The sequence below is a fragment of the Micromys minutus genome (assembly GCF_963924665.1).
Source record: "Micromys minutus genome assembly, chromosome: 17".
Classification (NCBI taxonomy): domain Eukaryota; kingdom Metazoa; phylum Chordata; class Mammalia; order Rodentia; family Muridae; genus Micromys; species Micromys minutus.
Genome location: NC_137952.1, coordinates 18,384,859 through 18,398,438, shown reverse-complemented (window position 1 = coordinate 18,398,438; position 13,580 = coordinate 18,384,859). Strand labels below are relative to the sequence as shown.

At 39.6% G+C, this 13,580-nt stretch overlaps 1 protein-coding gene across 2 annotated transcripts in view; it reads right to left on the bottom strand.

Moving 5' to 3' along the window:
• LGR4 (leucine rich repeat containing G protein-coupled receptor 4) overlaps positions 1 to 13,580 on the bottom strand; it is a gene marked incomplete at its 5' end in the record, with an annotated part of 91,981 nt that overhangs the window by 42,232 nt on the left and 36,169 nt on the right. For both annotated transcript variants that reach the window (XM_080930848.1, XM_080930849.1), the window contains one exon: positions 665 to 736. In XM_080930848.1, the coding sequence (XP_080786974.1) occupies positions 665 to 736 (72 nt within the window). The remainder of the gene's footprint in view (positions 1 to 664; positions 737 to 13,580) is intronic.

The following is a 13,580-nucleotide window of genomic DNA, read 5'->3' as shown; positions in this document are numbered from 1 at the left end:
AAAAACTAAAGGTGCACTCTTTTCATTATGGACATTAAAGGCATATGGAAAGCACATTAAAGGAGAGGTTAAAAATGCATCAGAAATGTGGTTTTCATAATACAACTGACAGAGAAACGTTCTTAACGTAGCTGTAGGATTCATACAGGCTGCTGCCACACACTTGTACCTCACAAAGGTCATATGCAAATAGCCAAGGGGATTTGTTATCAGGTTCCTGCTGCAGTCCACTTGCCATCAAAGGGGTCTGTTGTACCATGGCCCTAGAACACCTTGTGTTATTTCTCCCTTTCTGTTGCCCTTCAGAACAACTCCTTCGGCAACAATGGTAATTATGCAGGAGCCATGTTATCTGAGGATCGCACTGTAATTAACTTGTGTCACTGCAGCAATGATGGTTATAATAATTGCAGGGGAAAAATGTCTTATGGAAGTAGTAGTTTTTAGTTCTGGCTTTCAAAAATAACTTTAGTACTTATACTGCTTTAAAAAAAAAAAAAAAAGCTCGTGCTCCGAAACCCCCAAACACAATTCCTTCGCACAACGCTCACTTGAACTAAGCTATCAGGATCTATCAGACAAGAATCATTAGGCTCACTCCAGAGACAGCTTCCAAGAAGGAGTAGAAAACACACTAGTACCCAATGCTCAAAGTAGTACTTACAGCTCCTCTAGAAAAGGGAAATTCTTAAATGCATCTTCTGGTAACTGGGTGATATTGTTCATACTGATATCTCTGCAAGACAGGAAGTTAGGAACATCGTTAACTAAGTAGTGGTCATCAAGCTGTTTAAGCCGATAGAAAAGTAATTACATGCTGATACTTTGTACCGGAAGCTGGAAAAAACATGAGTATGGAAGACAAGGAAACAGTCATAATCTGATTTTAGAATCAATGCTTAGAAAAGTTAACTCTTTTATGTCCCACAATTTAGAAACACACTGCAATCCTGGAATTTCCCCCTTTAAGGTATCAGTGGAAAAAAAGGTCAATGTACCCAGAAGAAGTAGGCTCGTGTAGGTTCCTAGTGTCCTTGAATGGCAGGGGCAATCAAAGTCCTGTGCACGACCAAAATAAGCAAGCACGTGCTCTGGGACTAGATCAAATCTGGGGATGAAAATGGCTTCTGAATTATAATCAAGGACAATAAAACATGTCCCAGCTCTAGCCAATCAGACTTTCCCTAAAAACTATAAAAAGTCCTCCGGGTGAGAGCTGTCGGTGGGTTTCATGTGGAGCCTGTGAACAGATGCGGGCTGGAGACAAGTGCATACATGACAGGTATGCAGTCAGTTTAGAAAGGAGGGAACTCACTCAACGCTGTGACTCAACAATGAACTCGTTCAGTTACAACGTACTTTATTAACCGTGCCCCTCTTCCCTGGCAGCTGCCTTTGGATTGACTTTCTCTTCCTCGCTCCACTTGATATCAACACTGTGAAAGACATATTAACAGCCTTCTGAGGGAAAGTGCTGGCATGCTCTGGGACAAACTGAACATTTTCAGCCACCTCTGCCTCTTATCTGGAGGAAAATGCAATGGACGAGTCCTCTAATGTCACAAAAATCACCATAAAGTTCGTGCATGAAGCAGCTCCATTGTTGATTATAAGGACTGGCAGGAAGACGCATTAGGAAAGAAAAAAAAATCAGGTATAAAATAAGAAATAACTGACATCAATCAATTCACAGTATCTTTTTCAAGGTAAGACAACTTCAGTTCCTCAATATAGGGTCACTCTGCCCCACCTTGTCTCTTGCTAATATTTAGAAATTGGTATTGCATCTCTTTTTTCCTAGTCTTTCCCAAAACAGGTGAAAATCCTCTTGGGCCAGGAATGACAGAAACTTCAGAAGGAACAAAACCAGCAGGAACAGAAGCTGCGAAAAAGGAGCAGATGCTCTCAGTGTAAAGTTGCACCAACAATCACCCTTTGCTCTCACCTGGCAACCAAGGCTCGCTGTGGGGCAAAAATAACCTCCTGGGGCCAACAAAGAGGAAAATGTGCACTTCCTATGTCTTCCTACATAGTACAAAATTCTTATAACTCTCCTCACTGCTAATCAAGATAGAAGCCAAAGCCTGAATAATACGAAGGTTAAAAACTAGGAAAAGGGGTAGATGGGAACGTCAATGACAGAGAATATTTAGCATGTGTCAGAGCTCAGGTTTGCTTGTCTGCACCAAAAGGAAGGACAGAGGAGATAATGGCCTCGAGACCTTGGCATAATCATCAATGCATCTTAAGTCATGTACTTCTGCCTGACAACTGAAGAGAAAAGGACTATAAATAGCTCACCAACTGAGGAGTCAACATTCGCATACATTTCTCATAGCTTGAAATTTCCCTTTAAGTGGATCTTATTACTAGACTCACAAATATTTCAAATTTTTTTCTATCACTGAAAAATGACTCAAAACTTACTAACGTTAACTTAGAAGACACTGTATCCTTTTCTCCAGGAAGTATTATTTTTAAACCAAGTTCCTAATACTACCTAAGGCAGCAATCATTAATGAGGAAAAGGAAGGACCCCTCTCCCATAAAAATTTTGGCAAAGAGCTAGAGGAATAGCTCAGTGGTAAACTATGACTGCTGATCTTCCAGGACTCCAGTTTAGTTCCCAGCACCCCCATGGCAGTTAACTGTAACTCCAGTTTTAGGGGATCCCATGCCCTGGTCTCCACAGGCACCAGGCAAATGGTGCATATATGTGGGCAAAAGACCTATATACCCACAATAAAGTTGAAATTTAGAAAACAATCATTTGTCAAAAGACTGGTGAAATACCATCAAAATAGGGGACAGAGAACTGAGAAGTGACAGTTGACTCCGGGCTTCTCTCTATAATGAAGCACTTGAGCTAATTGGTTTGTGTAGCTTCCTAGCCTGACATTATTTTTTTTTTTTTTTTTTTTTTTTTTTTTTTTTACCTGCTCCACTAAGTTTATCATGGAGGAGCACTTTCTTTGTTGTTGTTGAAAATATGCAAGGCTCACTTAAGGATTTTTTTTTTCTGCACAGTTTCCCATGATATAAAATGTAAAGGCTATTATTTTTCTTTTAGAAAAGCAGTGACTTCTGCTGGATACACCAAAACCATTCTTAAGAATACAACACAAACTTTAATTGGAAAGGAAAAGCAATAATCTCATGAGTAAAGAATGACTCTGTAAAATCACATATTTTTTGCTACTTTTTACCTATTCTAGTAAAATGAAAAAGAGGACAATAAATTACGGATTTATTGCTTTTTACAGAGTCACCCCAAACTATTTGGAATCATCCCAAACTTTTTAAGGTTGTCATATTTTAATTCAGGTGAGTTGCACAGTATCAGAAAAAAATAAAACAAAACAAAAACAAAACAAAAAAACTGTTGAATTGCTTCATCTGAAAAGGTCTGGAGTGAACTAATTAGTCTCATATCAAAGGTAGGACATATAATATAATTAAAAACGATTTATTCCAACAATCTTGTCTACATTCAGCATTTTGTAAAACATATACTCACAGACACACAAACACACTCATACACATTGACACATACAGACACATACAGACACATACATACACAGACATTCACTCACTCATATACACACTCACACTCACACATCCCTTCCCCCAAAGTAACAGGATACAACAGGTAGTTTGCTGTGAGCTGTAATTGCAATTAGCAAGACTATATTTACAAACTAATGTATGTTAAATACATAGGGAGGTTTTGCTTCTAAATCCTGGGTCAGGAAAAAAAAAACTTCTGATGTTTTAAGGGATTTTTACACATAAACCCTAGCAAAAGGCTTTTTCTTATAAATGTTTTCCCTCACACTATCTGAGCTACAGTTATAAAACATTTAGGAATTAAGTAAAAAGCAGTGAAAGGGGTAGACTACAAGATACTATCTCTGGGGCAGCCCTAGAATCCTGTGGTTACGGAGCATAAGGTGGGTGGGTGCCCATTTAAAATAATGAGAGCTAATGGCGATAAACAACCTACAGACAGTACTAAGAGTAGACTCTAGACCTGACATCACCAACACACAAGAGAGTCCAAGATGCAGACTTCATAAATAAGAGGTTAGAAGGCATGCTGGGTGATGAGTTACCCTGTAACAATTCACAGATGGAAGGACGCCCTGGCTAGTAATTACAAATACATGAACCTCAGAAAATACTGAAGTATAAGAAAGTTGTGTAGAAACCTTCAGCTAGGGCTGAAGAGATGTGTCAGTGACTAAGAGCAGTGGCAATTCTTTCAGAGAGAACCTGGATTTGATTCCCAGTACCATGATAATTTACAACTGTTTTTAACTCTAATTCCAGGAGATATGAATCTCGCTCAGCCTCCACAGGCACCACAAATGTATGTGATACATGGATACGTTGAGAAATCACATCTACACTCAAAATAATAAACTAACAAAATGAATATTTTAAAAATTGTAAAGAAAAAAAAAGTCTTCAGCTACAAGATACTCTCACAAATCAGTCACTGAATTTCATGAGCGGCCCGATTTACCAGCCACATCAGTCCCAGATCCCAGTGATTTACCACTCTAGATTCATAACCAAAGATTAATGTAACAGAAAGTAAAGCCATACATGTAAGGTCAGCACCAGTCATAAACATCACCGAGGGGCAATTCCCAGAGAACAGAAGGTCTCAGAGCCAGGCCACTGGCTAGAAATACACCGGTGTCCAAGGACAAGTTCCTGGGACTCACCCACACTGTATGGGTTATGCAACCTTTGTCAGGCTGTTGGGCCTTTGACATCTGGCTACTTCACTGTTAAAATGGAGACAGAAATCATGCAGACTCAGACTGCTGTGAAAATGTCAAGTCCCAGTCAAGAAGCTCACTGAGTAATAGCTCTTAGCCTCCCAGCATCTGTTTGGCTATTTCTTGAAGGCTTCTGAACGCAGCAGACTTAGACAGGACTAAAAAGGAGAAATGTAGAACAGTTGGTGCCTCCCAGGAAGAAAACCCTCTACAAAACAGAACAAGAAACTCTGAAGAGTAACACATATAACTGAAAGTTGCCCTAAAAATTCAACAAAAGTAGAGCTAATCAGATCAAACACTTCACTAAAAAACAAAACAAAACAAAAAACAGTCAAGTGCCGGTTACTGATGGTTGCACCTTCTTAAGTTTAAAAAGACTTTTCATATATACATACATATATACACGCACGTGTAGATTTTATTTATATTATAGTATATTATATTATATGAGGGGAGGGGGGAATCAAAACAGGGTTTGTGTAGCTTTGTTTACCCTGGAACTCACTCTGTAGACCAGGCTGGTACTCCAGAGATTTGCCTGCCTCTGCCTCCCAAGTTCTGGGATTAAAGGCGTATGCAACTATCACCTGGCACACGAAATTACACTTTTAAAGGAAAACATTTCAATGGGACAAAGACAAAATCGTCTCTCAAAAAGATTAGGATGGGGCAGGGGCAAGACAGCCGGCTAGGTAGTGGGACCACTGGCTACTTATGCAAAGGTCCTGAGTTCAATCCTCAGCACTCACACCGCAATTCACAACTGTCTGGAACTTCCAGGGGATCCCACACCTTCACACAGACACATATGTAGGCAATGCAGTGTACATTATAGAAAATAATGAAATAAAATAAAGTTTTAGAAAAGATTAGGGTCACTGCAAGCAGTCCGTTGCAAACACTGGAGACAGTCTAAAACTTAGTTTGGCAGGGTGGAGGGAAAAATCTTTTCTATACATCTTTGTTTTCATAACAGACAGAACACAAGGCTACATTGTCCACCCACGCCGCACAATGCTTCCAACTCTTCTCTACAGAGACAACACACAATAGCACAGCATTTCACTAAAAAAACCACACCTGAACACTAAAACAATAAGTCACTGATTTCGACATTACTCTTTAAAGGGTGGGATGGTTTTAACTGAAACTGACAAATCTCCCCATGGCTAAACTCATCTCTTACCCCTCCCATTAAGCCCAGTAATGCTGAAGCACCTACATTATAGAAACTCTGTTTCCACATCCCCCCTTCTAAAATCTCTGTAAGTGCTTCACAGGGAACTTAAGCTGTTTGTTGGTCACCAATACTACTGTGGCCTCTGTCGCTCACTGTGTCCTCAAAGGACTTGGGACTTTGGGCTGAGCTTTATTTAATTTTAAACAGACCTGTGTTGTCTACATTTGGATGAACAGTCTATTTGCATTACTTGAAACTGCCCTCCACCTGAACCCTCCCCAGCAATTTAAAGTCACTAAACCACGTACCAGATCCATGGAACACAGTTCTTAACTGTGGTCTCTCAGAGGGTCTGGGAGAGGATACACACAGAACAACAATAACAACAAAGCAGGTGGCCAGTATCCTTTAATTCAAATAGTACATGTTGATTACGATAAACTAGTTGTCTTACAATAATGTTTCCAGGGCCTCCAGTAACCAACCAGAACTAGTAAGCTAATTTCCAAATAACAGATATCTACGGTAAAGCCCCAAACTGAAAGCAAGTTTGAAAAATTCTTCCTGGGCCACAGACTAGTCAAATGGCTTCAGCTATTGTTGGCACCTCCCATGTATGAATTGTGGCCTGAGTTCAATCCCCGGGACACACATAAAGGGAGAGAAGGAGACCCTACTACACAAAGTTGTCCTAACCTCCACACATATGCATAAGATAAATAATAAACTTTTAATTATTAAAAAGCTTCAGGTGTAAATATTTGGAAAGAAGGCTTCTAGCATCCAAAAGCAGTAAAAATTCACATTGTACCCGTTCCCTAGTTAAAATTAACTAATAGTGTCATTTCCTTTTTGACACTATTCTAGTAATCTATGTTTTGTTTTAATAAAATAATCTTTATTTCTTTAAAAACAAAATGCAAATAAAATAAAACTATCCACACTATCAACATCCACATATAACCACTGCCATATTTATGTATCATTAGATTTTATCTAGAAGTTATCATAAGTCTAAGAAAGTTCATCTCTTGACGCCTGTTTTCATTTGCAAAAGTATAAAAATGTCTTCCAGAGTCTTTACTAAAGTTTAACATACATCAGTATTTTTGTCTGTTCCCCCCACAGCTTGTATACACCAGAGTGTATCTTTGCTATTAAATATCAAATAGAGGTTAACAAATGGTTTTCCTTACAATTAAAACCCAGTCAGTAAATAAATAAATAAAGTGTGCCTGTTTGCTGACACCAAGCTAGGATGGGCAAGCTGTCATAACAAATGTGCTCACACTTAGTTTTCACTTTAATCTACCATTCCACTCTGTTCTTAACTTGCAACTATACAAGGTATAATTTCAACATGATTGGGCCGGAAAATAGCTTAGTAGGTGCCACACAGATACGAGCCGCTCCCCTCCCCCGTTCAATCCCCATGACCCACATTTAAACTGGAGTGTGTAGAATGCGTCTCACTTAGTAGAGTACTTGCTTACCGTCACAAAGCTCTGGGTTTGATCCCCAGCACCACAAACCAACAAAACAATACTTTAGAAGTACAGGTGGGAGGTCCAGTAACCAAGGACCATGTTTGGCTACAATGAGCTCAAGATCAATCAGCCTATGCTACATACAATTCTGTCTGGACAAAACAAAATAATACAAAACTAACAAAAATCAACAACAACAACAAAAAGACTACTGACTTTTAAAAAGCTGAGTGTGATTGTGCATACTTGTAATCCCAGTGCTGAGGAGGCCCAGACAGAAGGACCCCCAGGTTTGTTGGCATAGATTACTTGGAGAACTCTATGTCACCAAAAAACCCTGCCTCAAAACCTAAAGTTATTGGCTCTTGAGGAGCAGGGCCCAAGGCTGACTCCTGCCCTCCACAAGCGTCTAACACACACACACACACATACACACACACACACACACACACACAGAGAGAGAGAGAGAGAGAGAGAGAGAGAGAGAGAGAGAGAGAGAGAGAGAGAGAGAGAGAGAGCTTCACATGGCAAAAACAGCATCCCTGCATTCTGAAAATAAGAACAAATATATATCCATGAAGAAGAACCGTGATTTCACAATGAAGATGGGCCCAAAGTTTCACGGGTGGTGTTTAAAACCAGATGGTTCTCTATAGACTTCCAGCCCGTTTTATTCAGTACTCCTTGGATCCTACTAGATATCAACACAGGCATGCGCCTAATGCCTTGTGAGCATTCATTGCTACTGCAAACAGCTTTGGGCAGTGGTTCAAAGACTTTCATGCTGTCCAATCTCTCCCCTGACACTCAAGTACCAAAGTGTAGTAGCCCTTACTCCCTGGCACACAGGACCAAACACTTGTTTCTTTGTAGGCTTTGTATCCTTACAACACTTGCCACAACCACTGTACTGACACTTAAAAGTGAGTGCTAATTACTCAAGGGAAAAGTTACCCAACTGTAAAGTCACTTGCTACTCTAGGCCCTTGACTATCCCAAGTATAAGATCTTTCTCCCAACTTGTACTTGAGAAAATGCCAAATCCAAACCTTAAAAATGCGTAAATTTCATCATAGAGAAAGAATGTCCAATTCATTTTATCATCACTATTATGGGCTAGAACCCTCCATTTTAATGCCTCTCTGAAGTTTTACATAAAATACTTCAAAAGTGAATTGTCATTGTTACTACATTAAAACACACAAAACAACTGGAAAAATATAAACATAAGAAACATGAGCTTCCTCGAAGCTTTGCCAAGTTCATACCAAAACACAGTATGTAAAAAAAGTTCTCAAAATTAGTGATGAGAAACAAACCCAACTTAAAAATAGACAAAATATTTAAGCAAATGTTTTGCCTAAGACTTACAAATAGTGAGTGCACACATCAAAAGATATTTAGCATTAATTACTAAGAAAATGCTAGTTAACCCATACTATGATAGCACAGAGGTATCAGAACTTTACAGAGTAATAGCAGACAATGACAAAAGAAACCAGAGCTCTTTCAGTTTTAGATTGTTTTGCCTTTGTTGGTTTTTTGTTAGTTCTTTTTTTCTTGTTCATTTTTATTGGATACTCTCTGTATTTACATTTCAAATGTTATCCCCCCCCTCCCCTCTCCTCTCCTCTCCCCCTCCCCTTGCTTCCATGAAGATGCTCCAACTCCCAACCACCCTCTCCCACCTCAGCTCTTTGGAATTCCCCTACACTGGACCAAAAGCCTCTCCTCCTATTGATGTTAGACAATGCTATCCTCTGCTGCATATGAACCTGGAGCCATGGGTCGGTCTCTCCGTGTGTACTCATTGGTTGGTGTTTTAGTCCCTGAGAGCTCTGGAGGGTTTGGACGGTTGGTATTGCTGGTCTTCCCATGGGGTTGCAAATCCTTTCAGCTCCTTTAGTCCTTTCTCTAGCTCCTTCATTGGGGTCCCCATGCTCAGCCTGATAGTTAGCTGCAAGCATCCTCCTCTGTATCCATATGGCTCTGGCAGAGCCTCTAAGGAAGCATCCACATCAGGCTCCTGCCAGTGTTAGTTTTTTCTGTTATCAGCTTGAATGAGGACATTTAGCCAAAGCCATTCATTTTCTTTACTGGGCATCTATCCCATTTGTAACTATTTTCAGAGGTACACAAAACAGTTACCCTAAAAAGCTTTACAAAGCAGTACAAAGACACAAAAGAACAAGAGGAACTTATTAAGTTAGACCAAAAGCTGAAGCAAGCCCTCAGTGAACTCTTACAGTGCACTTGGGGTGCACTTACAGGTATTGGGGCATACAATCTGTCTCAGTGGTTAAATTTGCTGCTCTTGCAGAAGATCTGGGCTCAGTTCCCAGCACCCATATCAGGGGACTCACGATCATCTGTAAGTTCTATCTGAGGAGATCTTACACCCCCTTCTGGCCACAATGCCACCAGGCATGCACATGGTAGACACATCACACACATACACACACACACACACACACACAAATAATTACATTTTAAAAATAAAAAGGAGAGGTATTACTTTATAGAGGACTGTTATGTAGATCTGTGGTCTCACATTGTAGGTTGACCATGTTTCTCAATAAAGACGCATTGTGTATGTTGAATAAACAGGTTAACTCGTCATTATTTAAAACACTTGCCGACCCTTAGACCATTTGCCATTGATGTCCCCTGGCGCATCCGTCCAGTGTAGCCCAAAACCTTTCTAAATACTTTATTTTCGTAGCACAGGAGAAAAAAAAAAAATCTATTTTACAATGCCACTGAGCTAAGCACCTGGTATTATGAAGTCTGTGAAGATGTTTTCTAGAAGGAAATGGTAATATTTTAAAAATTGAGAGTCATCGAAAGTTTACAAACAAAGAATTAGAGAATTACAGAAAAACATGATCAAAAAACTCTGCTGACCAGGAGGCTCAGCCATTATGAGCAGGATGGCCTGGAGCACAGCAGCAGCTCCCGGGTAAGCATAGGCAGGGCATAGCCCGGGGCAGTTTAAGTGACCTTTAGAAATCACAACTTTAATCGCATGAAAAGCTGCTGGCATTTAAGCATGCCCAGTGTGCTACAGAAAGATCATATGTAGGGCAGTGAGACAGATTCCAGGACGAAACTTCCAGCTCTCTTGACTTTAGCTTTCTCCGCTGTAAAGATGTCGTTATGACTCCACAAAAGAGGGAGTCATAATGACATCTTTAATCATCATTAATCCTGCATTAGTAGAAAACAAGAACCCTTCAGATTCACCTTTTTCCCATCTCTATGTGTGGGCTCCTTTGCTTGTGTTAGCAAGGGTGTGAATGAGTGGGCTTAAACACACCTTCCTTTAAAGTTATAAGAGTTCAGCAATTAAGAACGACGCATGACTTCATTGCAAACATAATATTTTATGCCATAATTGTTTATGCTCTTGGTGAAACAACACAGCTCAGGAGACAATTAGGGTGTGTTCATCAGGGAGACCAAGACTGTAAGTTAAAGAAGAAAGTGAACCCCACACTAATGTGAGCCTCACACCACAAAGAAAAAGCGTTGTGCTGTTAAAAGGCATGCTTTTAAAGGAGTGACTAAAGTAAAATATAAAACTAGTGAGACTAACTCGATAGATATGTCCTGATAGTTGAAGAAATTCCCTTTTTTTTTTTTTTTTGGTTAGTTTTCCTTGTGTTTTTAAAAGACTACTTTTCAAATGTGGGATAAACTCTAAGGAAAAAAAATATAGTGTTCTAATACCAGAGAATGAAGCTAGAAACAGAAGAACCTTAGTTTCCAAATGATCTCATACTCTACCATCTGGCATCATACAAAACAGAAAAGGGTTAAAACTATGATTTGGTTTTTTTTCTGCTACTTAACAGGCATTCTCAGGCATTCTTTGGGTGTCAACAGCTGTTCTGGTAACCCTGTGATGACAAAACCGTGTTCATTACCAGCCAAGACACACAGACAAAATGCTATTTCAATAGACCATTTAACATCAACAAGAAGTATTGTAAGGATTACCGTCTGGGCAGATTGGAAACACTCAATTACTTCATCCTAGCAGACAAAATGCACTATTCATAAGGAAAGCAACCCAACAGCATGTATTATGGTAAATATTCTAATTAACTAAATGGTTCATGCTTTATTATGGCTCATTATTTATTATACTTATTAACAGGGCTGATAGGAAAACATTACTTCATGGTTCTTGCCTTCAAACATGTATACCCACAAAAAGAAATTCTATTTAGACGCACAGTTTTAAACTTCAGCTCACAACCAATTAACAGGTTGCGAAATCATTTTAATGGTTCAGAGACAACTTTTTAAAAACTGAAATAGAAAAAAAAACCAACAGAAAAAAATGTCAGGAGGCAAACAAAATAAAGGTAAGAATAGTTTGTGGAGACTTTGATTTAGCGTGTATGTGTCTGTCTGTTCCTGACTGCAAAGTGAAGGCTGTGGCTAGGACTGGCTGTCTCTCTGGTGTTTCCTCTCCGACACAGGCAGAATCTTGAGTTCAAGAAACTGACCATTCAAATCCATCGGCACCAAGTCAGAGCTGCAGCTGCTCTGCCAGTGCACAAAGCTGCCCCCCTGGATCAAGTAACATTTAATGCCTGGCTTTCCTTTTGTTCTACTATAGGACTCTCTCCTATTATGGGACAATGGTAAAATGAACTGGAACCGTCAGAAAGGGCCACTGAGAGCCCAGGGATACTGCAAACACTTTAACACGCTGTTCCATTCAGATGTTCTGAGAACTGGTGACAGACTGAGCTCATCCTTTTCATCCTGGTACGCTGGGCTGGTTGAGGAGCTTAGAATCCATCTTAGAGTTCTGTTTTGTATGTTCACTTGTTGGTCACAAATGGTTATAAATAACCTTGACAACACCACCCGAGATAAGATCACGTAAATTATAATGTCCCAAATACAAAGGGGAACTAGCAATAAGCAGCCTGGGCAATAACAGCTATAAGTTCTAAACTCTGAGGCCATAACCTCATTCTATAGGAAAAATATTCCCAGTGGGTCAGGAAGGCCAGTGGCCAACCGTCATGGCTTAAACCCAAGAGCAATGCTCTCTGGGATCTCACCATGCAGGCTGGTGGAGCAACCATGCCTTCAGGCTAGAGAAGCCGAGGCACTTCTCCCTAACATTACCAGCTCTTCGCCCTTCTCTCCCCTCTCTCTTGGCAGTCTTTTGTTTCAGTTTTAAATTTGTTTCCTGTGTTTCCTGGTTTTGATGGCCATTTTCCAAAACGCATCCTATCCCTTCAACAATTACTAAACATTTTAACTGAGGGGACAATTCCTGATAACTCTGAAAAAGATACACATGGATAATGCTAAGTTATAAAAACTCATTCATATATATGGCCTTTCAGAATGAAAATGGCCTTGAATCTCTGCAAACAAAAGTTGTAAAAGCTGAGCCTGCAAGATGACTCAGCTGGTAAAGGAGCTTGCTGCAAGCATAGAACCAACTTTTAGAATTTATCCGCTGAACTCTCTGCACATGAAAATTATGCTCACATGCAGATAAATAAATGTAATTTTTTAAAGCTCTCAAAGCAAGTTTATGATATTCTTGGGCTGGTCTACTTATGATAAGTAATTTGTAAATGTCACAATATACAAAAACGGTCTTTTTGACTTTTATAATGAATATGGGTTAGATATTTCTGTTTATCTGGACAGTAAACTATGTGCTGCCATGATATTGTCTAGCAGAAATATCAATATCTTTCTTCCATCCCATTTCTCTCTTTGTTTTTGTCCAAAGATTATTCAGGTTAAGTTTACACTTTACTGAGAATTGTTACTTTATGAAACTTATCTGAAGAAAATCTCTCCAGTCTGTAGATGACTTGAAAATAAACTCCTGCAAGGAAACACATACCTAAGCCTACAAACACACAAAAACCGAGGGCATACCTCTGATGCCAATTTCAGTATAATTAATGTTGAGCTTGAGGCTTATCAACTCAGGTAAGGAGAATGAAAATACATCCCAGTCAACCTGATACAATCCTGGCTTACATTTACTGTCCCAGCACACACAGTAGAAGTCCACCCTTCTCCATGCACACATTCTTTTTTCACTCAGAAAAGTATCCTAGACTGAAAAACAAACTG